A 26,411-nucleotide genomic window follows, 5' to 3' on the forward strand; every position below is an offset into this window, starting at 1 on the left:
TTTATTTCAGCTGTAACAAACATATTCAGTGGGGCGTAATTCAATCTGTGCATTTAAGCAGAACTTTGCTGACTACACGGCCAGCAACTGCTGACCGCTCATATATCATTTGGTTTTAGCAAACAATTCATGTATCTTTATCATTTAGAAGCTCTCGTGATATGTTCTGTACTGAAAATATGTCTGCCTAAACATCAAAATGTGCAGCGGTATGGGCTGATCGAGGCCAAAAAAGCAAGCTGTACTTTGATAAAAACAATTGTATTTTGATTTCTGTGGCAAAACAGTCCAGTGATCTATCTATCTGATCATCACTGAGCCAATTCTGGGAACACAAAAATAAATCATGGAACTGTAATAATTTGGAATAAACTGCATCTTCGGATATATTAAAATATATGAAATATTTCAGACAGTAAGAGAGGCGCTGCATGGTTGTCAAACATCATGAGTGTTACAGAAAAATGAGAGAGATCAAGTCGTAATCTAACACTAATGATCTGCCTACTGTTGTCTTCACTGACACACTCTTCATAAATCAGACATCAGTCTCATAAAACACGCCCGCCCGCCCACACGCTGTTCTGATTGGCTGTGGGTTTTGATTGATTTTGACGCATCTTGTAGTCGCGTTGCGTCTTATGGACAGACAAATTATTGGAATCTTATCGCATCATGCTCGCTTAGGACACGGCGTCAGGGCCATCAATGATCCTAGTTATTTTACAACACATATATGCATAGTTTAATACAAGTTACACTAAATGTTGTGAACAGTAGGCATATAGGCCTAGGTTTCAAAATGATACAGTTATATCTGATTTTCTGTATTTTTGCCAATTTTTACACTGAATGTTGTCAGACCTTCAGACAAAAACTATAAATAAATTAAAGTGATGCGTCATGAACAAAAGCCACAACAATGACACTCCTTCATTCATTTTTTAAAGAAAGTTATAACACACTGGTGCAGTACCCTATTCACACCTCTTGCATAATTGAGACCATTTCAGAAATTCAGACGGGGCAGATACTTTTTCGGCAGTAGGCACACTATATAATACACAATGATCTTCACATTTATTCAGTAATTATTTAATGTTATCCAAGTTTTAAATTATTCAGTTGTTTAGCACCAACTCAAGAGATTTTCTTAAATTTAAAAAGTAAGACTTGTCATTCATTCAACCCCATTCAGCAGCCGATTATCTTTATAATGAAGTTATGTGATTATTATTTTCTGCATCATCAGAAGTGTGAATTGTGAATGGTTTTTAAAGTGGATGTTAACTTGTCACGTAATATCGGATGAAGTCATCTGAACCTGACTTTGGTGAACTGACACACTGGTCACTATGATTGGAAATGAAATGGGGAGGCCACAGATTTCAGAAATGGCTTGACCTCTGACTGTCGCTTCTGTTACCCAGAGGCCTTGAGCAGATCTGCTGAAATTCTGAGCACATGCTGCCCACACAAGGATTAGACATCCCAAGGGGAACAAGCGACAATGAATTCCCAGTAAAGGGATAGAGAGAAAAGAGGATGGAGGAAGGCTGAGCACATCCGCTGGACTCAAGGGGACCGAAAGGACGAATCATGCATATAATAGCAGCACAAGTAAAGAACACCATTGTTACATCACATTATTACATATTTAATGAAATCCCAAAGTAATTTTAGAAGGAACAAAAAAAAAACTCATTTAAAAATAAAAGGTATATCATTTAGACTGACAGAACATTTACATCATATGGGCAGTTACATAAAAAGTGTAATTATGTGTTCTCGTCTAAATAAAGCAGCTGATATTCATCTATCCCAGCAATCTCAAGCTTCAATGTTGGCCAGCTGTTTTCCGAGCCATGGTTGAAACAGGGTCTACACTTGGATGGGTGAAAATAATTAGGTGCTTGTCATGAGAAAGTGTGTTGTGGCATACCACTCTAACACTGGGCCTACAGTAAATTAAATCTGGAAATGCCAAGTATCCAATTTCTTACTGTTGCCATTATGGTCACCCACCCATATCCATTTATCAATTTTACCAGGCGACGCCTCATTGCTGTACATCACACCACCGTCTGCTAGGAATCTGTAAACAGCTTCAGTGCACAAACTTCTCGAAGGGAGATGAACATTGGGGACAGAGTCAGACGTGCAGAGACACACACAAACACACGAATATACGCACCAATGCAGATGGACGAGCAGAGACAGATACAAAGTGATAACACATACACTGTATGAAACTCTACACCTGCAATACAGCAGCCTGTTTAATAAAGGTTTCCTTAGCTTTAACCTTATTTTTAAATTTATTTAAACAAAAATACAGAATATTTATATTTATTTATATAATATTTATATAATATTATAAATTATATTATTATATTTATTATACTATATTATATATATATATATATATATATTATTTAAATTATATATATATAAATTATATATAAATTATAATATATTATATATATATAAATTATAATATAAAATTAAATATAATATTTACAATAAAAAAACAAAAATATTTAAACAAAAAACAAAAAAGTAATATTGTGAAACATTAACACAATTTAAAAGAATTGCCTTCTATTATATTATATTTTAAAGAGTCATTTATTCCTGTGATGCAAAGCTGAATTTTCAGCATCAGTACTTCAGTGTCACATGATCCTTCAGAAATAATTCTAATATGCTGATTTGCTGCTCAAGAAACTAAATTATCAAAGTGGAAAACGGTTGAGCTGCTTAATATTTTTGTCGAAACAATGATACTTTCTCAGGATTCTTCTGTGAATACTGGGTTCAAATGAACAGCATTTATTTCAAATAAAAATCTTTTGTAGAATTATGTCTTTACTGTCACTTTTGGTCAATTTAATGTACAGTATTCTTCCTGAATAAAAGTATTAATATCTTTAAAAAACTTACTAACCCAAAACTTTGAAAACAAGCCTAGACAGGCAATATTACACAAAAGTACAAGTTTACAAGTATATGCTTTTGTTTTGAGGATAATTCGATATTTTTTACTGAACAACGTGATAATAAAGTACAGCACTCGGTACTTTTTACGGAGACAAGGGGACTCATCTTTTTGAGACTGCTTAATTAATTACTGCAATGCATATCTAACATAAAAATAAAATGACATGATTATCATCTATAAAATGACATAATTATAGATTAAAAGGTTGATGTATATCACATTAAGAGTCTTTCTACAGCATCTGAACTGAAATTCTAGTCTACAATAAAATTCTCCTAAGCCATTGCTTTATAGCTCTAATGAATCAGCATTAAAAATAAATAAATGATGACCTTTCAAAGCTACTTTAAGAGTTTTAAGAGTGGAAAAGACAGAGGCATCTTCAAAAAAAAAAACATGACAAAGTCCTTTGCTTTCTTCTCAGAATACTTTCCCTGCATTTAGCGAAGACAAGACAAGTGAAGCGAGGGGATGCTGCTTTCAACTAATCAGAGTAACTACCATTAGTCAGTGAGAAATGACACCAAATTGTCCTGAATATTTGAAAGCATAGCATCTTATTTGAAAGATCTCAAAGGAGTCCGAAAACATGATAATGATGTGGGGGGGGGGGGGGGGATATGTGATGGTCACGTGTTTGCCATCAAATGAGAGCATCCATGTCTTTTTTCCTTCTTCAATTTAATTAGTGAAATCATTGACTGCAACACTCTTCTGCTGGATCCATTTATCCACAGTAATTTAAAATATGACATTTAGCTGACATTTATTTCTGGCTGCTGAGTCTTAAGCGGGTCTGCATGCAACAAATTAATTAACGGTAGGGGACAATATGACAGGATTTCACACATTTAGAGTTGTCGGTGACAAAAAGCCAAAGATCGTACATTGACAGCACTTACAGGCGAATCTTTACCAATTTTGCTCATTATTGCATGTTGTCTGTGTTGTTTTAGCACAGATTCACTAAAGAAAGTAGAATTGTCTTTCTTTTCAGCAATAAGATACCTATTTACTATAAAAAAAAACAATTTATTGGTGTTATCACATTTACATATCATTTGAATGTTTTTGAACAAGATAAGAATAGACTTAGTGTTTATAATTAGAGTTTGGAGTTTGTTCTAATAATAATATATGGATGTGTTTGTGCTGAGAAGAATGAGACCTTGTCCACACTATACGTTTTCGTTTGAAAACTCATCTTTTTCTCTCCGTTTTGGCCTTTCTTCCACATTTAGACAGCGTTTTTGTCACTAAAGACAGCTTTTTGAAAACTCTCCCAAGTGGATAAATTTGTAAAATGTATGTCCTGCGGTAAAACATGATGACAATTGCGTTTTAGATGCGATTTTTACACAACACTTAGTAGTGGGATATTTTGATAAAAAAAAGATTGTGCCAGAAGAATAGAGAGAGAACTTTATTACATCTGCTCTCTCGGCATCATCCTGTGAACGTTTATTATGTTTTACGCATGCGCAGTATGGGGATTTAAGCATTTTCAGATGTTAAAAAAAACTTTTGCTGATAGTTTATTCACCCCCATGTCATCCAAGATGCCCATGTCTTTCTTTCTTCAGTCGAAAAGAAATTAAGTTTTTTGATGAAAACATTCCAAGATTTTCTCCATATAATGGACTTCATTGGGAACCAAATGGTTCAAGGTCCAAATGAGAGTTTCAGTGCAAACTGCAAACTGTTCAAAGGGCTTTAAATGATTCAAGATGATGAATAAGGGTCTTGTCTAGTGAAACGATCGCTCATTTAAAAAATAAATAAAAAAGTTTAAGTTTTATAAGGACAAATGCTCGCCTTGCTCTGTTCTGTGATGAGGGTTCATGACTCTCCTGTTCGAACTCGTTCATCAAAATGAACAAATCTTTTTGCGAGTCATGAATCGAAGGGTCCTTGATAAGACTCTTATTCATCGTCTGGTGTCGTTTAAAGCCCTTTGAAGCTGCACTGAAACTCTCATTTGGACCTTGAACCGTTTGGTTCCCATTGAAGTCCATTATATGGAGAAAATCCTGGAATGTATTCATTAAAAACCTTCATTTCTTTTCGACTGAAGAAAGAAAGACATGGACATCTTGGATGACATGGGGGTAAGTAAATTATCTGCAAAAGTTCTTTTAAAAAACTACTCCTTTGCTAGTGTGGACAGGTTTTCAAAAGTATCCGGATTAATGTAAACATAGCCTCCTGACAATGACTTCATTTAAAACTGTTTTAAGCACAAATAGCATCTGGTCGAACTGAGTTGCAAGTATTTAGTCAATAAGGCGCAGGTTTTTGCACTGAAATACCTCAAATTTGCACAACAGCGCCACAAATCTGTTCGTGTATATGACAGCATGTTCATAAAAATGTCCATAAAAGTATAAAAACCTTGAAACATATGTTCAACAAAATAAATACATGTTTGATCCTACTTGTGCTGCCTTCTGCTGAATTCAAAGATCAAAGAGCCAATTTCAGTTCACACCGAGGCCATCACTGGGAGAAAAACGCCCGTGCCCCTGAACTCTGCCTGAACTACTGTACGTGTTGAGCGATGCTTTCAGTTCTGATGATGCACAATCCTCAAGATAAAAGACTTACACCTGAGCTGGCTTCCTCCTGTCCATTATCATCTCGCTGACCCTGTTAACCCGCTCAACCGTACGAGTGAACTTTTACTAAAGGATTTCTTTACTCAGAAATAAAAATGATAGCTCCGTGTGAGAAAAAGTTACATTTCAGTGTGTTTCTCACACAAATCTCCTGTACGGACAGAGTCATTTCATGAAACTTTCACGGTGCGTTCTGTTTGAAGCTTGAAAGCTTTTGGTCCATGTTCATTGTAATTGAATAGGGGAAAAAAGGACTGGCAAATACATCCTTGTGTGTTCTACTGAAGAAAGAAAGTCATAACAGTTTGGAACGACATGAGAGTGAATACATTTAAATTTTTGTGATGAAAGATTCCTTTAAAATATGTAGCTCATTCATTCCGAATAATGTCTTTGTGTTCATTTTGGCATGACTTGAAATAACCTGTTGTTTTGATGGTGCATTTTAGATGAACACATAATCAGCTTATGCTAGACAACCCTATTGCTTCATGCCTGGAGGTTTGATTTAATCAAAGCCTCGGAGAGACTGTTATTTTGTCCGGTGAAGCTTGTGGGAAAGTTATAGCAAGAGGAGATACTGTCAACACAGGTGTTTTGTTCATTCCCTGACATTGATATTTACATGCGTTGCAGCTAGTCTCTAATATAGAAGCCTGAAGCTTCTCCTACTATGAATAAATGCTTCATCCAACATGCCCGAGGTGCACTTTTACAGCATCAGCAGATTTCAGGCCTGGGAGGATCGCCGCGAGTTAATTTAGGCAAAATCATAATGCAGAAGCTCTCAGCTCAAAATTACACTGCCAGATAGTCATTTCTGTCAAAAGCATGTCTTTAATGTGATAAATACCCACAAGCATTTATATTCTTATTTGATTAAAATCACAAAAACAGTCATTTTAATGGTAGTAATTAATTTAACACTTTTTCATTTCACACTAGTCTCTGGACTAATGGTGGGGATTTTCCACTAATTCTTTCTGCAGTTACTTACATCTCGTTCAAAAATGGTTATTCATTTAGAAAAGAAACAAGTGACTTATGAGTGAGTAAATTAAATATTAGCTCAATTGATTCATTCAAAAATGTTGATTCATCCAGGAACAAAACAAATGACTGTCTTTATGAGTGATATTAAATCGTTAATTTGAACGATTTGTTTATTTGAATATTTGATACACGTTTTGTGAGTGAGTCATTGAATAGTTTTCCCAATAACTTTGAAAAAATGCTGCTATGTTCAATAAGGACACATCACTAATGTGTTGCGATGCGGAACGACAGTGGTTTTGTTTGGAATTATTTTAGTTGACTAAGCAAAAACAGACAAATTAAAGGGTTAGTTCACCCAAAAATTTAAATTATGTCAGTATTTACTCACCCTCATGTTGTTCCAACCCCGTAAGACCTTCGTTCATCTTCGGAACACAAATTAAGATATTTTTGATGAAATCTGAAAGCTGGATCACTCCTCCATACTAGTCCATAGGCTTCTTGAGGGATTGAAACTTGCTGGCCTCGAAAAGTTATTAAAGACATCGTTAAAATACTCCAAGTGACTTCAGTGGCACAATCTTTACTTTATCAAGCGACGAAAACACTTTTTGTGCGCAAAAAAAAGAAAAAAATAATGACTTTATTTCAACTATTCACTTCCTTCTCTAGTGAGCTCACTATTGGCCGACGCTGGTCATGTGTGTGATGCGTGTGACGTACAACAACAGGAGGTCATACGCTGTTAATCTAGTAACCTGACTTGAGGCCCAGAGAGAAGGAAATGAATAGTTGAAAAGTGTTCATCATTTGATAAACTTAAGATTGAGCCACTGTTTTCACTTGGAGTATTTTAACGATATCTTTAATAACTTTTCGTGGCCGGCAAGTTTCAATCCCTCAAGAAGCCTATGGACTAGTATGCAGGAGTGATCCAGCTCTGAGATTTCATCAAAAATATCTTAATTTGTGTTCCGAAGATGAACGAAGGTCTTACGGGGTTGAACAACATGACGGTGAGTAAATACTGACAGAATTTTCATTTTTGGGTGAACTACCCCTTTAATTTGCAATATTAAGCCTAAAATATAAGACATAAATTAACAACTTCGTTTATTGATTTATTTATAGGAATGTGTGGGGATGTGCAGAAGTCTCCCACAAGGGCTACTTTTATTTGATTAAAAATATAGTAAAAGTAATATTATGAAATATTATTACAATTTATTTATTTTTTAATGTATTCCTGTGATGGCAAGCTGAATTTCCAACATTATTACTCCACTGTCATAAAGCCGGATAATGACATGCGTATGGTGTGTACTCCCTCATTTCTCATCTTAATTAAGGAAACACCTGCTGTATGGACAGCAGCCAGTGGCCTAATTGTGTCAAGACTCTGCTTTCAGAGAGCCCTGCACAGGGTGCGACTGCACAGCAGCAACTGTGTGTTTGAACAGAGATCAAATAATGGCAGAGAAAGTTTTGCCCCCTCTCAAAGGAATGCAATAGCCTTGAGTTCAGATACCACAAGTCATATCGCGCGAGAGTCTCTCTGTCGTCTTTCATCTATAAATACCAACCACAAACCGCTGCACCTACACAGCACGGCACTCTCACAGGGCCATTGGAGGGGGTCGAATATCAGGATTTCTATTAATAAACACATTGAAATTGCATTTTTTGCCGCATGAAGTAGTGTATTGAACCCATTTGATTTAACACTGCAATTTATGCATGAAGAATGGGGCTGGGTAAAAGCATATGGCCTTAATCAAAGCCTCCTGGTAATTCACCTCCATTAATTCAGTGCTATATGAATAGAACATCACCCCCCCGCTTACATTGTTATATATAGGCGTCACGTAAAAATGGCCAACATGCACAGTATGTACACTTTTACAAATTACCAACCGGCAAGAACCATAATTTCACAATAAATGTGATACTAATTGACCTTTGTGTCATATGCCTAAACAAACGTAACGAGCAGTATGATTGAATGTTAATGAGCTGCGTATCTTCTACACTGAAAACATCTTTCAAATGTGACGACCTCCATGCCCACTGTTTTGAGTGGGTTTGATAGAACGCTTCACACAACCATTAACAGTCTTTCTTTTTTCTCTTTTTTTCCTCATTGTCTTTACTCGAGGTTAGAAGGACATGCGAATGTAGGAGAGATGAATTGAGTTGTTTTTATGATGTCTTGAGATTGCAGGTATTTTGTTGAAAATAAATAAAAACAGCCCAACACATTTCAGATCTGCTTGTAAAATGGTGCTTCACCTTCTGAGCCACTGAAAGTATTGTTTGTCTGCAGTTTGTGAAATTAAACAAAATTATTTTGTTTGGAGACAAGGTAGTTTGGCTTTGGACTATTTGTCCCTTAAAATCCACATCTGTGGCAACTGTGAGGGAATTTAAAATGACCTGTTAAGCGATATACTGTATATTAGATTTATAACTGTAATATCACATAATTTCAAATAGTATATGAACCATTTCATATGGGTTCAATATGAAAATCTAATGTAATATTAAAAAATGATATGTAATATATTTTGTCCTTTTGACAACAGGATTTGTAGCTCTAGTATTTAATTATTTTTTAAATATAAATTATATATTATGACACTTAGACATAGCAATTTAAAAATAAAGAAATATAAAAAAATTCTAAAGAAATATTTATTTATTTAAAAAAAAAAATGACATCTTTCTTACATATTAGTGAAGAACAGCACAGGTTATTGCCTAAATCACAGAATTTCCCACTAATGAGAAAGTCTTACGATTCGAGAAAAAGTTATCTAATTTTTTCATTTATTTATTTATTTTTTACTCACATTTGGGAGCTTGGCAAGTGTTTATTTTGGACTGGTATCAATTTTTCCCATGATTATTTTATGAATGCACACATATAATTGGATTTCGAATCTCTTAATCAGGTTTATCTAGACATAATCTAATGTTTTGAGAATGTGAGCCATGGGGAGACCTGACAGACAGTTCAGAGCACCATAGGAGCCTAAAGCAAGTATGTATTCATATTCTCAGGCTGCGGGCTCCTCTAAATCTACACTGCGGAGTGGTCCACTCTGCGTGAACTTTAATTAAACTAAGACACTCCGGCAAGACTTCCCATGCAGAGACATGTTTGCGTGTTGATCCCGAATGCTGGAGATTTTCACACACCTCTCACCTCTCTGAGTTTTGAACCTCTGGGAAAAAAATGTAATCTACAGCCTCACACATCTGAAGTAGAAAATAGGAAAATGCTCTCATGTCACATGATATGTCTGACAGTTTCGTCTTGGCTGAAAGGAAAAGTTCACCCAAAAATTTGCTAACCCTCCTGTATGACGTTATACTTTGGCTTAGATATTTCCATGTTATGAATGGATGGAATGAATGTTATGAAAGGAATGTCACCACAATATAATTTTTCAGTAAAAAACTCTTCAATCCAGACCTTCTGAGACATATCAATTAAAGAATCAGAAACTATGTGAATTTAGCAAGTGTCAATAACTTAAATCCACATCCTGTCGTAATTTTTTCCAAATGTATAAGTAGGAGGACTTGAATACAGATTACGTCTCCTTTTGTGTTTCAAAGAGCAAACAAAGATAAAGGTAAAATTTAAGATAAAGGTTTGGAACTACATAAGGCAATCAAACAATGCATATATACAAGAACAAGTTAACAAGCAATAATGCTTGTTATTGCTAGTTATTTACTTGTTATATACATACTTACATATTTGTACAGTATATTTATATAAACTTTGGCACAATTCTTATTATTATCAATGTTGAAAAATGTTGTGCTGCTTAATATATTTGAGGAAATCATGATAACATTTTTTTCAGGATTATTTGATGAATAGGAAGTTCCAAAGAACAGCATTTATTTGAAATGTACATTATGGCATTAATGTTTACTCTCTCTTTTTATCCATCTAATGCACCCTTGTTTAATAAAAGTAATTACTTTTTATTCTTTTTTTGTATCAAGCATATAAACACAGGAACATCAAGAGATTTTAAACTGACATATGGTAAAATGTAATTATTTCTTAAAAAAAAAAAAAAAAACCTCAAACTTATACAACAAAATGGTATTCTTATCTATATGCAATCCACAGTACAACACACTTCTACTGCTAGACTGCTGTGAATTGTTTTTAAAAATATTCGCTTATGATTCACTTCAGGCAGTCGCTGATGGGTCAGAGGGGTTAAGCACTCATCAAATTATTGACAATAATGATATCCTAAATGGAAAGTGTCGAGTTTGTTAATGTTCTGCAGAGGTGGGGTTAAAATTGACTTGAATAATTGCTCCAAATTGTCTTGTAAATCTAGCAGGGCTGTAAACGACTATTGATCTTGTTTAAGTGGTGTGCAAAGTGAGCTCAATGGCAATCAAATTAGACAGGGGGATGGTAGGAAATGCATGTGCTATGATGTAGTTCTTTATAATCCCATTGACTGCAATAGACCGTCTGAAAGCAATACAATTGACTGACCTGTGACTGATCACATCCTTTTTTTGGCAGCTGAGAACTCTTACTTAGGCTCTTTCCATCAGTATCACTGTACTAATTACATCCTAATGGAATGTCCAACACTGAGATAATTGTAAAAAGGGCTAAAAGGTCTAGACTTTACTTTTTTTAAACACAGCATTAAATGTCTGGGTTTGGGAAATCTCAGTTTACTTCCACCATGTTCCTGTCAATGTAAGAAAACACTTTTGTATTTTAATTTCTCTTCGCCTTGTTAAACATATCAGCAAAGTTATTGCAATAATTGCACATTTTTAGGAAAACATCAAATTAGACAATTGTGGAAACATCCACAGCTGCAATTGGATAGTTAAGGCTGAATTCTTATGTGATTCATTCTCTTTCATGCACAAGGAATCAGTCTTAATGAACATAGCCTCTCTAGGGCTCGTCATATTTCTTTTGATTGCTGTTGGCCCACATTCATACAAAAATCCCCACAAGTTTATCACCAAGACTCATTGCGGAAAGTACTGTGGAACGTATCATTGCTGATGTATTAAAGCAAAAATGATAAATAACCATTGACTGTAACTTCTGAAATATTAGTATACAGAACTGGAGAGTCATACAGTTATTATAGTCACAGACTAGAGCCCTCTCAGTCCTCTTTTGAATGGTCGTCAATGACGAAATATGCTCATCTAAATGGCATCTAAAGGTCCAGAAAGGACTAATGGGGTCAAAAGTCTAGTTTTGACTAAAGTTAAATTTAAATTAAAGGGTTAGTTCACCCAAAACTCTGTGCAAAAAATAAATAAATAAATAAATAAAAGACTTTATTTAACAATTTCTTCCCTTTTGTGTCAGTCTCTGATGCTGTTTACGTGAGCACAAAGGAGCCGGCCAATACTGAGACAGCGTTGAAGTCGTTATTTTTGTTGTTTTTTTTGCCACGAAACGTATTCTTCTCACTTCATAACATTAAAGACATGACTACACCACTGTAGTAGTCTGGACTATTTCAGCGATGTCTTTTCTAGCTTTCTGGCCCTTGAAAGAGGTAATAACGTTGCGGTCTAAGAGGGGTCAGAAAGCTCTCAGATTTCATCAAAAATATCTTGATCTGAAGATGAATGAAGGTATTACAGGTTTGGGACGACATGAAGGGGAGTAGTTCATAATAGAAATGTCATTTTTTGGTGAGAACTGACCCTTTAAACTGAAGACAGATTGCATGAACTAGGAATTTTCAAACTGTAGTCCAGGAAGTCTACTGACTATTTGAGAAATACAATAATTACAAAATGTATTTTAACTGTAAGAAATAAAAAGACACTTTTGAATGGTTTTCTGGGGCGGGAAAGATGTACATAAATACTTTTGAACTAAATTCAAAATGTTTCTCTTATAATCTCACATAAAAAAAGATAATACTAACTTAATATTTAAATATGTATTTGGCTTTGGTGAATAATTTAATTTAGGAAATTTTAGATTTTTTATTTTTTTGCCAAGTATCCTCTAAACCCTTAAATATTTAATATTAACCCTTTAATATTTATTTAATGAATGCAGCAAAGTTTAGTAGCAATATTTAAAAACAAAACTATTTTCTTATTTTCTGAAACTGAAATACCCCACAAGCCCTCAACAGTTTGAAATACCTCTGAGCCAAAACTTAGTTTGAACCGCAGCTTCCCTGCCAATGATTCAGGGTCCACAGAGACATCTGTCATTGACTGGGCGGGTTGGATCAGAGGGTATGGAGAGACAGATCAATCAGCACAGGAGAGATGAAACTGAATAGACTCCCTTTTCAGGGCACTATTGAACTGTTATTTAGCTTCCCCCATCAATGACTGCTTACACAATCCCTCAGTCAATAGTAACGCAAGATTCAATCATCTCAGGTTAGTCATTCCCTAATTAGATTCTAATGCGCCAAAGAGCCCTACTTTTTTTTTTTTTTTTTAAACATCGGTCTCAAATGTAATGCATTTAGAGAAGCACATATCTATTGTTTGTGTCTTGTCAAGCATTTAAGCTCTAGGCTCATGTAAATGTTCAATTACTGAGGAAGCCACTAAATTATGTCTCTGTGATCTGACAGGAATGACAACTTGCATGAAAAGGTTACTGTAAAAGTGTGTATTATTTGTATTAAAATGATTTCTATTAAAACTGAACTCGACAATGTCTCTGAGGGAGTTACCACAGTAAACAAAAATGCATGGCTAGCCATAAATGTGTGTAAAAACATTTCTCAGTAAAACAAATTGATTTAACATGACATGTTAAATACTGCATCAACAAACAGCAGTGAGGGCGACAGGCAAATTTCCTTTAAGACTTTCTGTAGAGTTTTTTCATTGACCCACATTTCTGAGAGATAACAAAGCAATATCTCCCCTGCGTATCTCACAATCAGTACAATATCGTCCTCATGAGCTTATGTGTTCAGCTAACAATTTCCCGTGTCGCGAGATGGAAACAGACAATATTAGCTGCTTTGATGGCTCTGCAGGGAAGACACAGTGAGTTTTAAAGCCCACTTCACCGCATGCTAGCACTTCAAATAAACCGAAAAATGCCAGTAATCAAACACAGCGTTAGCTCTAGGAGAGGGCAACTGTACTGTATGCTGGGACATCACCTTGCCAGAAGAGTCCTCTGGTTGTTTTACAGGAGCTGCAAAATTCAATAAATATTTACTGGTACTGTAAAAAAAAAAATGTATGCAGGTTTGTTCTGATGTAGATCTATCTCTCTATCCATCCATCCATCCATCCATCCATCCATCCATCCATCTATCTATACACATTCTTTTAGTACGGTGCACTAGAGCCGAACGCACATCCCTAGACACAAATGACATAATTTATAATATTTTTTTGTCCGATTTAAATTCTAAGGATGTTAATCTTGATAATAGTGTATCATTACTTTCGGAGTAAATTTCATATTCACAAAGCCAGTGTAAGACTGGACAAACTGGTTGAAGGGATAGACCCGAGTCCTGACCACTGGTCAACGAGATGAAGGACTGTGCTGCAAATTAACATTTGAACATCTCACACACACACACTTCTTCCCCACACCCCCCACTCATGAAGAGATCACCCATAAGAATATATATGGTTTTAATTTGAACAACTATCATACAGTTTTATACATGTGTTCAGTATTTTTTTAAATGTCTCACTGCGAATGATACAAGCGTCTTATTTCCAAATAAGTAAAACAAAAGGTAATACGATTTTTAAGAGTTTAGGCATAACTGGCACACAAAGGAATGTGGTCTCTAGGCATGGTCCAACTCCCAAAAAAGCAAATCCCCCCACTGTTCACAAATGGTCAACATCTACCCCCAGTAAGTCTGGGGGGTGAACACAGTAAATTTCCATTGTAAACCCATGTTTACATATGAAATGAGGTCTGGCTATATAATGAAATGCAACAAGATCACGTCCTTTTCTGTATCAGATCCGCCTGTGAATGCTAAGTCGCCGAGACTCAGCATTCATGTATTTGATAATGTCGAGTAAAGGATTTTCCCTTTTGTTCTAGAACATTTGATGGTTTGCATTAATTATCTTTCAATTGATTATGAAATTGTAACAATACATTTACCTGACATAATAAATTGTTATATTTGATTATTCTAACACTTTGACTTTATTTTCATTAGAGTTAAAAGGAATAGTCAAACATTCACGTAGATTTAATGATGCGTAGATATCACTGAAAAACCTTTAGAATAACGACTTAATACATAAGATAAAATGTAATTTAATTAAAAATCCCATTGCCTTGAGAAAAGATGGAACACTCGTGAGACATTTACCTCTAATCGAATAGCGCTATTGGATTTAATTAGTCGGCCTTTCACCAGAAACAATCACTGTAATCCCAATATTAGAATAATGGTCTCTTCTAAACCTTTGAACACAAAGGCTTAGAAAAAAAATTTTTTTTGTAGTTTACACAGAAATGATAAAGGGTGTTTTCGAAAACTTACACTTTAAAACCCGTTTCTGGCCACCAAAACGCCATTGTCGTCTAAATGAAAGGATATTAGTTTTATGAATAAATGAAATGTTGATGAAACTCCTCTGTCTGTTCCTTTGTCTGTTGTTGTAGATACAAATGTTGGCTGTGTGTTATGATTCTGTGTGTTCTGCTTCTCGCATGTTAATTAGGTTAATTATCAGAACATGCTTCTCCCAAACTTTGTTAATCAAACATTAAATGTGTTATTTATTATGCATTTTGATGTGCTGAATTAAAAGATGCATCAATTAAAACAATTGATTGGCTACTGTTTCCAAGATATTTAGGTCTATGAATATTGTGTAGATAGTACCTGTCACATTTCCTGTTTATGTAACACTTAAAAAATAAGCAAAGTGGCTATATAAATCAAATTTATTATGAAACAAAAGGCAAAAAACGATTTTGTACATCCTAATCAGTGTCTACTCGGCGCTTGTCTCTTGTATTCATGGGCTCAACTTACTCCATTTGAAGTTATCTGCAGTTTACACAACTACGAGGCATCTCTGCTCTCTTTGGCAAACACAAATCTGTCCTTTTGCAAAATGACTTTACCACTGACTAATAAGAGAGAGCACGACGGTGTATGATGGGTGCAAAACTCTGTTCCTGGAGGGCAACAGCTTTAACCCTAATTAAACACACCTGATCCAGCTCATCATGTCCTTCAGGCTAATTTAAAAACTACAGGTACAGTCAGTGTGTATTTGAGCAGGGCTGGAAGTAAACTCTGCAGGGTGGTGGCCCTCCAGGAATTGAGTTTTGCACCCCTGCTGTATGATTTCCAGAGCTGATAGAGGGCAATTTGTTCAGCAGAGTGATGTAAGCTTTGTTACGGTTGGATCATCCATGACTTCTAGGAACAACATGATACAATTCATATCCTGTACTGTATGACGCAATACCAGCTTCAGATTGCATTGCATTATTCATAGTTTTGCCTTAAAAGCAAGTACTTTCCAAACTCAGTTATAGATTTATTCATACATCCAGTCAAAGATGCATTTTAGTAATTTCTGGTTTGAATTCAGATCCCCTCCCTTTATAACTCTTTTATTCTCCACCTTTCCCAAATCATGGGTCATAATACTGACTCGATAGCAGATATCAGCAATTTTAAGCATAATTTTTGTTCTCAGTGAACCAGAATTAGTAAAGTTTGACTACATTTATTAAAGAAGCGTTTTGGCTGTAGACCAGTGTATTTAAATGCTTAGCTTTATGATCAAAGCTCTGTAGTTTTCATTGTCGTGGCGAAATATATAATGCAAGGAAATAAAAAAATGATGAACAAATAAATGTTCCTCAAAAGCCTATCATAGTAGATTTTTCTAAAAAGTGGATATGGATAAGTCAGTCTAGTAAGTGTTTGTCGCAATTATTCTTAGTTTCACCCTTATGGACTCTAAGTTTGTTTTTCATTCAGTCTCGTCTCCTTTGTTCATAGTTTCCCGCCACGCCACTTGTTTCTTGTCTCCAAGGTTTCTCATTGCATTCTTGTTTGTTTCAATGGTTATTCATCAGTTACCTCATATCACCTGTGTTAATCCAATCATCTTTGTTTTCACTTAGTATATATTTATGCCTGTTTGGTGTTGTTATCAGTCAGTCAATTAGCTCTGTTCACTTTTATCTTCGTCTTCGCGTCCTGCAAACACCACGCATCTAAAACATTACTAACAATAAAAGTTGTTCTTGTTTTTAAAATCTGTAAAGAATTCATAGACAAACACTTTCTTTGAAAAATAAAACTGAGACACATGTTTTGTCACAGACCTTGGTTTTGTTGCTGGAGTGTCTCTGTGAGGTCCTGTAGATGTAGCAGAAGAAGACCTCCAGCGCCTAACAGCAGCAGAAACCAGAAGGAGCCGGGGATTCTCATGACCATCGAGAGTAGGGACCTCCTTCTGCCTCCACAGACGGCCTCCAGCACCCTACACTCTACCCACATCACGGCCTGTGACGCACGGCCCTGCCGGTGGGACCTACACACACACAAGAGAAGAAAAAAAAACACTTCAACAGTGACTTAGCAACCAAGGCCGTCGTGACTGCTTTACTTCTGCAAGACAAGCCAGTGGTTTTAGAGTTTGGAATTAGAATTGTTTAGAGTTCTTTAGAAGCAAGCGCCTAGCGACAAGCTAGGACACCCTAGCAACCACCCAGAACATTATTGGCAATTTTTTCATTCGCAAGCAGCAATCTTCTTTTTTTTTATATAATGGCAAAAAGAATCAAGTTAAATCTGCTGTTGGGAAATGTTGAAAACTTTGATTAGTTTTAGTAAGTTACAAATTGAAAAGGACAATGGGGCGTTTGCATTTGTGAATGTTTATTTCTGTATCTCACAATGTGCATGCATTTATATTTAGCACGTTGTGTTTTCGCGGATTTATCTGATGAATATTCTGCTGACTGCAAGGTCCCATTTCCCACAAGAGAAGATGCAAGACAGAGAATAAGAAAGAGAGAAAGGGAGGCACAGTTGTTTGTGGAGTGTGTGCGAGGTTTGCTGTTCTCAGCAGGTGAGAGCAGCGCAAGGAATCATGTGCTGAGCCCATAGGGACCTGAAGCCTACACAAAACATCTTGCCCTGCCTGTTCCATGTGTATCTTCTACACACTGTGAGATTAGACAAACCTGACTCACACATACATAAATTCTTATTGCAAACATTCATCATACACTGTGCTTTGTGGAGCTTAACACCAAACAAATCTGGAGCACTGAGGAGGAAGGTATAAACTGATTACTGAATTAATCGACTGAATTAATTTGCTTTTAATATTATTAATAGGACTGTGTATTATAATATGAATTCCACATCAAATGGCACTTTTCCACAAACAGGCTAGGCTAAAAAGGCCAGGCTATAAAATAGCACCTGGAACTCTTTTTCAACAAATAGTCAATGGAAGGAAGTGCTTAACCTTCAGAAAATATCTGAAGTCAACTTCAGGTCTTCTTACTAAATTTTAAATGTTTCATTCACTTCATATGAGGTTTGCAAACCAATTTGGGACATGTCTATGTCTATATATATCAGTTTTAACACAAAATTAAATAATTAAAATCCCTTGGTAATAGAGTGGACCTCAAAATCTCATTTTGAATCAATCATTAAAATTAGCCAACAATTATAATTTTATTTATTGGATAAAGTTCAGAAAGCCCAAAACTCTCTGAAGATGAAGAAGAAAGAAAGAAAGAAAAAAAAAACTCGCAATTTTAACTGGTCAGGTGTCATCAAAATAAATCAAAGCCCAGCAATTACAGAAATTATATGTAGCACTGTGAATGTGGCTTCATTTGCTTTGCAAAGTCATTTTCATTTGCTTGAAAGCATTTTCCATTCAGCACTTAAATGTAAGTGCTGCATTTTTTACTGTAAAACCGAACATCAAACCTTTGCCTGATGGAAACCGGCCTTATCATCTTCCCACATCAAAACACCAAAATTGCAGCTTGATGTGTACAGTCGCATCTTTGCAGGCAATCACAGCTGAGGTGATGGGGTTAGATTTCTTTAACAACAGCTTTGAGTAAAAAAAACACCCCATGCACCTGCTCCTTCATCGACGCCCCATTTCCTTTTATCTGGGCTTGATTGCTTTTCCCTGAATTGGACCACTTCCCCCATTACCCCAGTCCCAGGATATTGCTGATCCCTGACCTGTATGATAGTGGGATTTAAAAAAGGTCTTGAGAAGCACAAGGAAACCTGTGGATGTAATCTAGAGCTGTTCTCCTCAGTAGAGCCAGAGGATCTTCTTCTAATGAAAGGCGCTCTCTCACCAGATGCTACCCTGTCATTTAAGATCTTACTTTTGACATTCACTTGTGATTATACTTAGAATTCAAACCCGGGCCAAAATGACTGTGTTTTCTTCACTTTTTAAGAATTATTACTTCTATTAATTAAGCAAACTCGTATGCAACTGTTGTACTTGCCAAATAGTCAAACTTTAATATTCATGTGAAATATGGAAAGGTGGTGGATCATTATAAACGTATTCTCTAAATAACTTTAAGAAGTCACTTTATAGAAGTTTTATTCTTATAACCACGCAGCCAAGGTCAAAAATTAAATAAATAAATTGAAATGGGAAAAAAAGAGATTGTTTCATTCTGCTTTGTTATGATCATGAGTTTAATACAATTATTTTAATCTTCTTTTAAGGTTTATACATCTTAAAGTAGTGATGATGGGTATAAATACATTGTGAGTAGAAACTAAATATTCTTCTGAATTATATTTCATAAATATTTATAATATATATTTTTTTTCGCAGAATAAATTTTGTTTTTATACATGAATATACATAGCTAATTTGATCATTTGATTAGACTGAATTGATAATTTTGGCATGTCCATAGCATTAAAAAAATGAAAAACTCTGGCCTTAGTGAAAATAAGTCTTTTCAGGGGCAGAGGTTATGATTATGATTTGTTTTTTACGGTTGTGGTAACGTACACAGATAAATTATGTACAGACTAGGAACATGATAGTTTATTTTGATTGTTCAGTCAGGTATGTAGAGGCTTTTTTCAATCATGTGTGATTCCAATATTTGCAAATTTGTAAGATCAAAAAGACCAGATGTGCTCAATTAGCCAAGATAAATTAAATCTCTGTATTTACATAAACCGACTAAATCAATTTTGTCTTGTTTGTTTAGACAGCTGTTAATTACAAAAGACGTGAAGTTACGTAGATGGACTATTTACAGATTTAAAATGAGCTCTGCAAAAGTTTAGTTGCAGTGAAGCTAAGTTAAAACCAGCCTTGAGTCTTAAACTACTGGTTCATGTGATCTGTTGAGCTGCTGTATTTTGTGTAGTGTAATATTAACATTCATTATGGTGACAGATGGAGGACATATTCGCAAATCAATAAGCTTCCCCATCCCCACTGTCTCTCCCTCACTTCGCTCTGTCCTTCCTTGCTGAACACATTCATCACTGCTCTGAATATTATACCTCACTTTTGCAATTACCCTGTTGAATCAGTACTCTGAAATTAGAAATGATTAAAACCATTGATCCAGTTTACCACATTCAAACATAGCAAACCATTGCATTGATTTGTCAACATAATCTCAGTGTAATCTTATTAAAAAAAACAGCATTTATAGCCATTTGCTTTTTTGAGGTCATTAATTCCCTTTCCCAGGTAAAATCATTTTAGTACATGCCATGGCATGCTGACGATTCTCTGTGCATGGGTAGTTTTATTTTGAGAACTGGCTCTGCATTTTAACTGGATTGGGACGTGTCCTGTAACCTAAAAATTGACGACACAGGAAATTGTATATGATCATATTTTTTATTTTTTAATTCTGTAAATTTTCAAATAACTTTTCTCTGTATGCAATTAAAATCAATCCTAACCTACAATATAATAACCTTATTGATCGCCAAAAAGATTCTCTAAAGCCGTCTGGAAGCTGTGGAGGACCCAATGATGTCAAATCCTTTGGGTTAAAGGGATAGTTCACTTTGAAATTAATTTTTGATATGTTTTAGCTTACCTCAAGGGCATCCAAGATGTAGGTGTCTTTGTTACCACAGTATTTTCAATTTTGATATTTTTAGGTCAAACCGTTCATGTACAGTCTGAATCATAGCAATAGCAGACCAGATAAAAAATAGAGGGTGAATCAGAGACTTTTACAATGATTGGCCCTCAAAAAACCCCCTTTTCAAATAAAATGTAATGTGAATGTAAATGAAAAATGAAAAAGCACAAATGACTTGATTTTACGATAACTTTTCCTCCCTAATCATACTGAAATGGTGAAATATCTCTCTCTCGCTGCACAGACAGAAATCAATTGATCTTTATGTCTTTGCATTATTAACTTGTATATCAAAAATCTGCTTTTATGCCCACTTGCACATTTATCTTCCATACATTACATCAAAGGGGAAGATAGCTTATCCTTGAAATATTCTCCAGCCCACTTCCTTAGGTATTACTGGAGAGAATGAAGGATGTCTCATTACAGAGATTCTCTAAGACTGAATAAAAATGATACTGCGGCATGCCTGACTCACGGCTCATGCTTTGCAATCATACAGGGCTTTGGGACAGTGATTCCCATTCCCAACCAGCGGTGTACGTACACCAGGGGGTATTAAAAAAGAAATTAGGACCCTAATACAATACTTAGGTGAACAACTTAGATATATAATTAATAAATACATACAAATTAATAATAATAATTGTTATCATGATTGTTATTAATTCTATATATACTCTCTCTCTCTCTCTCTCTCTCTCTATATATATATATATATATATATATACAGTATATATACATGTGTGTGTGTGTGTGTATGTTGATATTTAATTAAATATTTTAATATTATAAGGACCATAAAAGTTTTATCCAAGTCACAAATTATTTTTTAGAATTATTATTATTATTAATACTTCTACTACTGCTAATAATGTATTATTATTATTTAAAAAATAATACAATGAATAAAAAATAACAAAAAACCAATAAAAATTATAATTAACCACAATTAATCTCGTGACTTTTTTTTGTAATTAATTGCTTAACACTTTCAGTCACTTTTTAAGTTAAAAAAACTGTTAGTTTGTGTGGATGATGGAACATAAAAAGGTGGCCTTGCTAATGGCACGTAGGGTTAGTAAGACAAGAAGGTTGGGAACCTGTATATTTTTCAACATTGATAATTCAGTAAAAAAAAAAAATCCTGAATAAAAACTTTTTGTCCAATCTTTCTCTGTGGAAAGAACCATATTGATTCTTGGGCATGTGTGATATTAACCTACGTGGATTAATGGTTAGAGACCCGCCAAAGCCTTTTCATTTACAGATCACAGCATTTTTTCATTAAGTAAAGCGCTCCTAGAATATGATGGAGGAAGGGCTGTGATTACTTGGGGATCAAAGGAAGGATGGAGAAGAAGGTTAAACCTGGTCCTATGTGTACACAAACCCCTCATCCATCAGCGGCTTTCTGCATGGATATACTGAATAATCTGTAAAAAGGGCATGAATCTGGAAAATCTTCTGAATTTCTTTCTCATCTCGTCTCGAAAATCTATTCCCCCCCCATTTTGGTTTCATTTATCATATATATACTGGCAGTGTATTTTCAGACAGTTCATTATAGGCTATATCTCATAATCCATAGCTGTCACCCGTCAGTAATTACTTGCAGCACGTGATTGTTAAACTGGGATTTAGAGTGATCTGTTTATTTCAAAATCACTTGTGATGAGGTCCAGATGATCTTCATCAGTCATTAGGTTGCTGTGTGGTGTGAATAACACATACAGATTATACATTATGTGGGAACTTTGAGCATTCAATATTACGTGTGGTCATGTACTCAAATCTAAATCATTTTTTTTACATTTTAAGTTTGTTTTTATATCATTTTGGGAAATAAATTGCAATTAATATATAAATATGATTTCACTTAATCATTCATGTCATTTTCAGACTCCATCTGATGTTTTAACGAAACTTGAATCAAATTAAGTGTGGCGTCTAATTGGACTAAGATGCAACCTGCTGAGTAGTATTTCCCTGACGTCCTAAGAGACTCACTTCCATAGTAACCGGCCCCATGCAAGTCTCCAGATGCTGCTGTCTTGCACTGCTCTCCCTCAGGTCCTCTTATCCTTCTACTAACCATGATGCGTACTGTGATTATTCCAAGCAGGACATTTTCACATTCTTGTTGGTCCTAAAAACAATATGATGATATTTAGGGGTAGATATTTGGTTTGATACACAATACTGATCTCACGATACAATACGCTCAGATTTTTTAATTACAACTTATCATGACATATGACATATCAGGGAGAATGTATGATTGATTGAAATAAATTTCTTGCATACAGGTACTTTAAGGGTATTTAATAGTCCCAATGTATTTTTGATGTTGATCCAGTTCTATGTCCTGCTTGGCCAAATCACGGTCGATTCACATGACCGTCCTCTTCTAACGCTACAGGTGCTCGTCTCTTACTGAACTGCCTGCATGACACAAAAACTGATCAGTGCTGACAGGTCAGTCATCACTGTGCCTTGCTCTCCCTCTCTCCCCTGTCATCCCGCGACCAGGCCTTATGTTGTGACAGTGTAAATTACATCAGTCACTTCACTGGGGCGGACACACGCCTGGCCACTCATCCGATACACAACGAAATACACTCTCTGCTTTCTCACAACGTAATACCGACTCTGTTTAAACAGCTTGCGTTCTTTGCCTATCATACGCAGATACACACACAGCTCAGCACCATATGTTGACCTCCCTCACACATGAGGTGTACTGGCCCCAGAGGGAAATAAATTACACAATATTAATGTGCACGCATTGGCACGATTCTCCGAAAGACAGATGTTTACTCAGGATGATCTTTAAACAACAGTTCCAGAAAGACTTTCCACATCTTTCTTTCTCTTTAATGATGGCCAAAGCTCACTGGCCCCTGACCATGATGTGTTTCTAAGAATATTGCCATACATGCTGGTCTAAGATCGGTTACACCCCTAACCCGAGAAAGGAAAAGCTCGAAATTACTAAGGAAAGACCGTTTTTTTTCTGTATTTAGCCTACTCTTTATCTTGGTTGCCATGCCAATAATAAAAAAAATTACATTGATTATGCATGATCTTCAGTCAATTAATTAGCCATGCGATGTGAGTTCTGAATTTACAATAAGGTTTCATTACTTACTTGACTGAACTAGTTAGCATAAACTAAGAATGAACAATACGTCTACAGCATGATAATCTTAGTTAATCTCAGTGTTTACTAATATATTATTTAAATCAATAGTTTAAACACACACACCACTCCCTCCCGATATCATCGTCCATCGCAATGTTTCATTGTAGACATCGTCTGATGCCAAATTGGTAGACATCGCCCAACCCTAAATGAATACTGTAACTCATTTTTAGTTCTTGTTAGTTAAAGGTGCTATATGTATTTTTTTAGCGGCGTCTATCTGTGATGTTTTAGATTGCAACCCATTTTTACAAGAGCGCTCATGCTCTTGCACATGCCTCAAACACAAGAGCAGGGACTCATGGTACACGGCCACACTGAGACTTTCAATGCACCACTGGACCAAGCATCACACAACATGCTGAAAAAAATGTCTGCTTTGCCATACATTGGTATAGTAAATGTACATTTTTTTTTTTTTTTTTGTAAATTTGGAGTGCTGTCAGTACAGAGAACAACGACAAACATCGGTGTTTCCTTCATGGTGTTATCCTCTTTTTAAAATTTGCACCCTGTTGACTTAAATGAGGCAAGTTTTAAACCTGCTTTTAACCTCTTAACATCCTTGATATGTCCATTACAAGTGCACAGCCACGTGAGTGATTTTATTCAGAGAGAACACAGTGAATCTGACTGCAGTAGATGTGAAAGTTATGAATAAAAATGCTAGTATTTTAACAGCTAGTCTTGAGGTTGGATCATGACAGACCCATGTTTTGTGTGCAAGCACATGGCCTTTTGTTTGGGCCATGTGCTTGTGTTGTCTTAGTTTCTCCCTATTTTATCCCCTTGTGTTTGCTGTCCTGTGTCAGTTCATTGTGATTCCTAGCTGAGTGTTATCTTACCTTGTGTATCCTGTCAAGTGTATTTGTCTAGAGAGAGTACTGATTCTTTCTTTGCCGTTTGTTTGTCGTCTAGTTATTTGTGAGGTCATAATCTAGTTCAGTCACTCCTTACTCTGTCCATGTTTTGCCCCCTTATGAGTTGTTTTTCCTGTTTTTGTCCATTAATAAATTGTCAAGCATCCTGTCTGCGTTTGGGTTCATTTTCAAGATCATAACAAAAAGTAGTTTTAAAACTTGCCCAATTTAAACAAGGTGCACATTTTAAAAAGAGTTGTAGGAAACACAGATTTTTGTCATTGTTCTCTGTACTGACAGCACTCCAAATTTACAAAAAAAAAAATTCCTTTTCCTTTAAGTTTTCCTTTAAGAGGAGGTGATTATGAGAAAAAAAATTGTTGCAAAGGGAATGTTTTTGGATTTATACTTTAAATACTTTGTCACCATTAGGACTGAATGGGGATTTTTATATTAAGCATATAGTGATTTTTATATTTTTATATATTAAAGATGTAGTTTTAAAAAAAAATAAAGGTAGCTATTGCTATTTTTATACTGCTTTATAAAATATTACAAATTATGGGAGAGTGGAATTTTAATATCACATTACTGTTGTCTCTACCATTATTGTTTTGTATGCTGATTTAAAGTTTTTATTTTTTTGTCACATAATATGAATTCTCATGTTTTTCAGAGTGAGTCTAATTAAAGGGGATGTATTATTCCTTTTACAAGATGTAATATAAGTCTCAGAATGTGTCTGTAAAGTTTCAGCTCAATACCATGTATACCGCGTTGTCAACTTTTGAGTGGAGGAAAAAACATGCTGTTTTTGTACAAAAGTCATTTGGAGCGGTATTTTCAGTGTGGACACGTTTCCTTTTTCTATTATCATTATTTTGTTGTCCTCCGCCTAAGCCCAATTAGGGTGCGTGGGATGTGCACAGCACACCTTCGTTGTATTTTGGATTCATCAGTGATTTTGGTCGGTCTCAACTCTCAACTATCTTACCTGTAGGCCTATCTAACAATTTAAATGTCATAATTTTGACAATTATGGCATCCATTAGAATCCATTATCCAATATATTATTCCCTAAATGTGACCTGAGAAGTAACAATTTTTACCATTTTAAAGTATGACAATAAGACAAGTAAAAAATCTACAAACTGTTTCGAACACATTACACAACATATTGCAAATAACAAACAAACATGTATTTTAAATTATATAAATACATATTTTTTAAATAGCTAGCAACAGCTTGCTTTTTGTGTCACATTTTCTGGCCTATTACCTGAAAATTCAGTAACTTGCAAATGGCAATGCATTTTGCAATACAATTGTTTTAAATTGCATAAAAATTGCATTACAATATTCACATAAAATGAATAAAAAATATAATAAGCTCATAAAATAAATAGTTTGACCTGGTCAACAATCAAAATTTTCTGAAGGACCTAAGCACCTGTAGTCTGACAATTTGTTGAAAACCTTCTTTTCAGTGAATGTCTTGAGAATACCCCGAAGACATTCACTGACATGCCAGTCTTCATAGCTTTACCCATGCAGTTGGTTCACCCATCTGCCTATATTCCAGTCA

At 35.3% G+C, this 26,411-nt stretch overlaps 1 protein-coding gene across 1 annotated transcript in view; it reads right to left on the bottom strand.

Annotated features, from left to right (window-relative positions):
* Positions 1-26,411, bottom strand: part of LOC120469129 (carbohydrate sulfotransferase 8) — a 45,115-nt gene that overhangs the window by 16,265 nt on the left and 2,439 nt on the right. Inside the window, exon 2 of the mRNA XM_039657890.2 lies at positions 16,958-17,166. Coding sequence (XP_039513824.2) covers positions 16,958-17,132 — 175 coding nt within the window. The 5' untranslated portion in view covers positions 17,133-17,166. The remainder of the gene's footprint in view (positions 1-16,957; positions 17,167-26,411) is intronic.

The sequence above is a fragment of the Pimephales promelas genome, chromosome 25 (assembly GCF_988280905.1).
Source record: "Pimephales promelas chromosome 25, fPimPro1.hap1.1, whole genome shotgun sequence".
Lineage (NCBI taxonomy): Eukaryota > Metazoa > Chordata > Actinopteri > Cypriniformes > Leuciscidae > Pimephales > Pimephales promelas.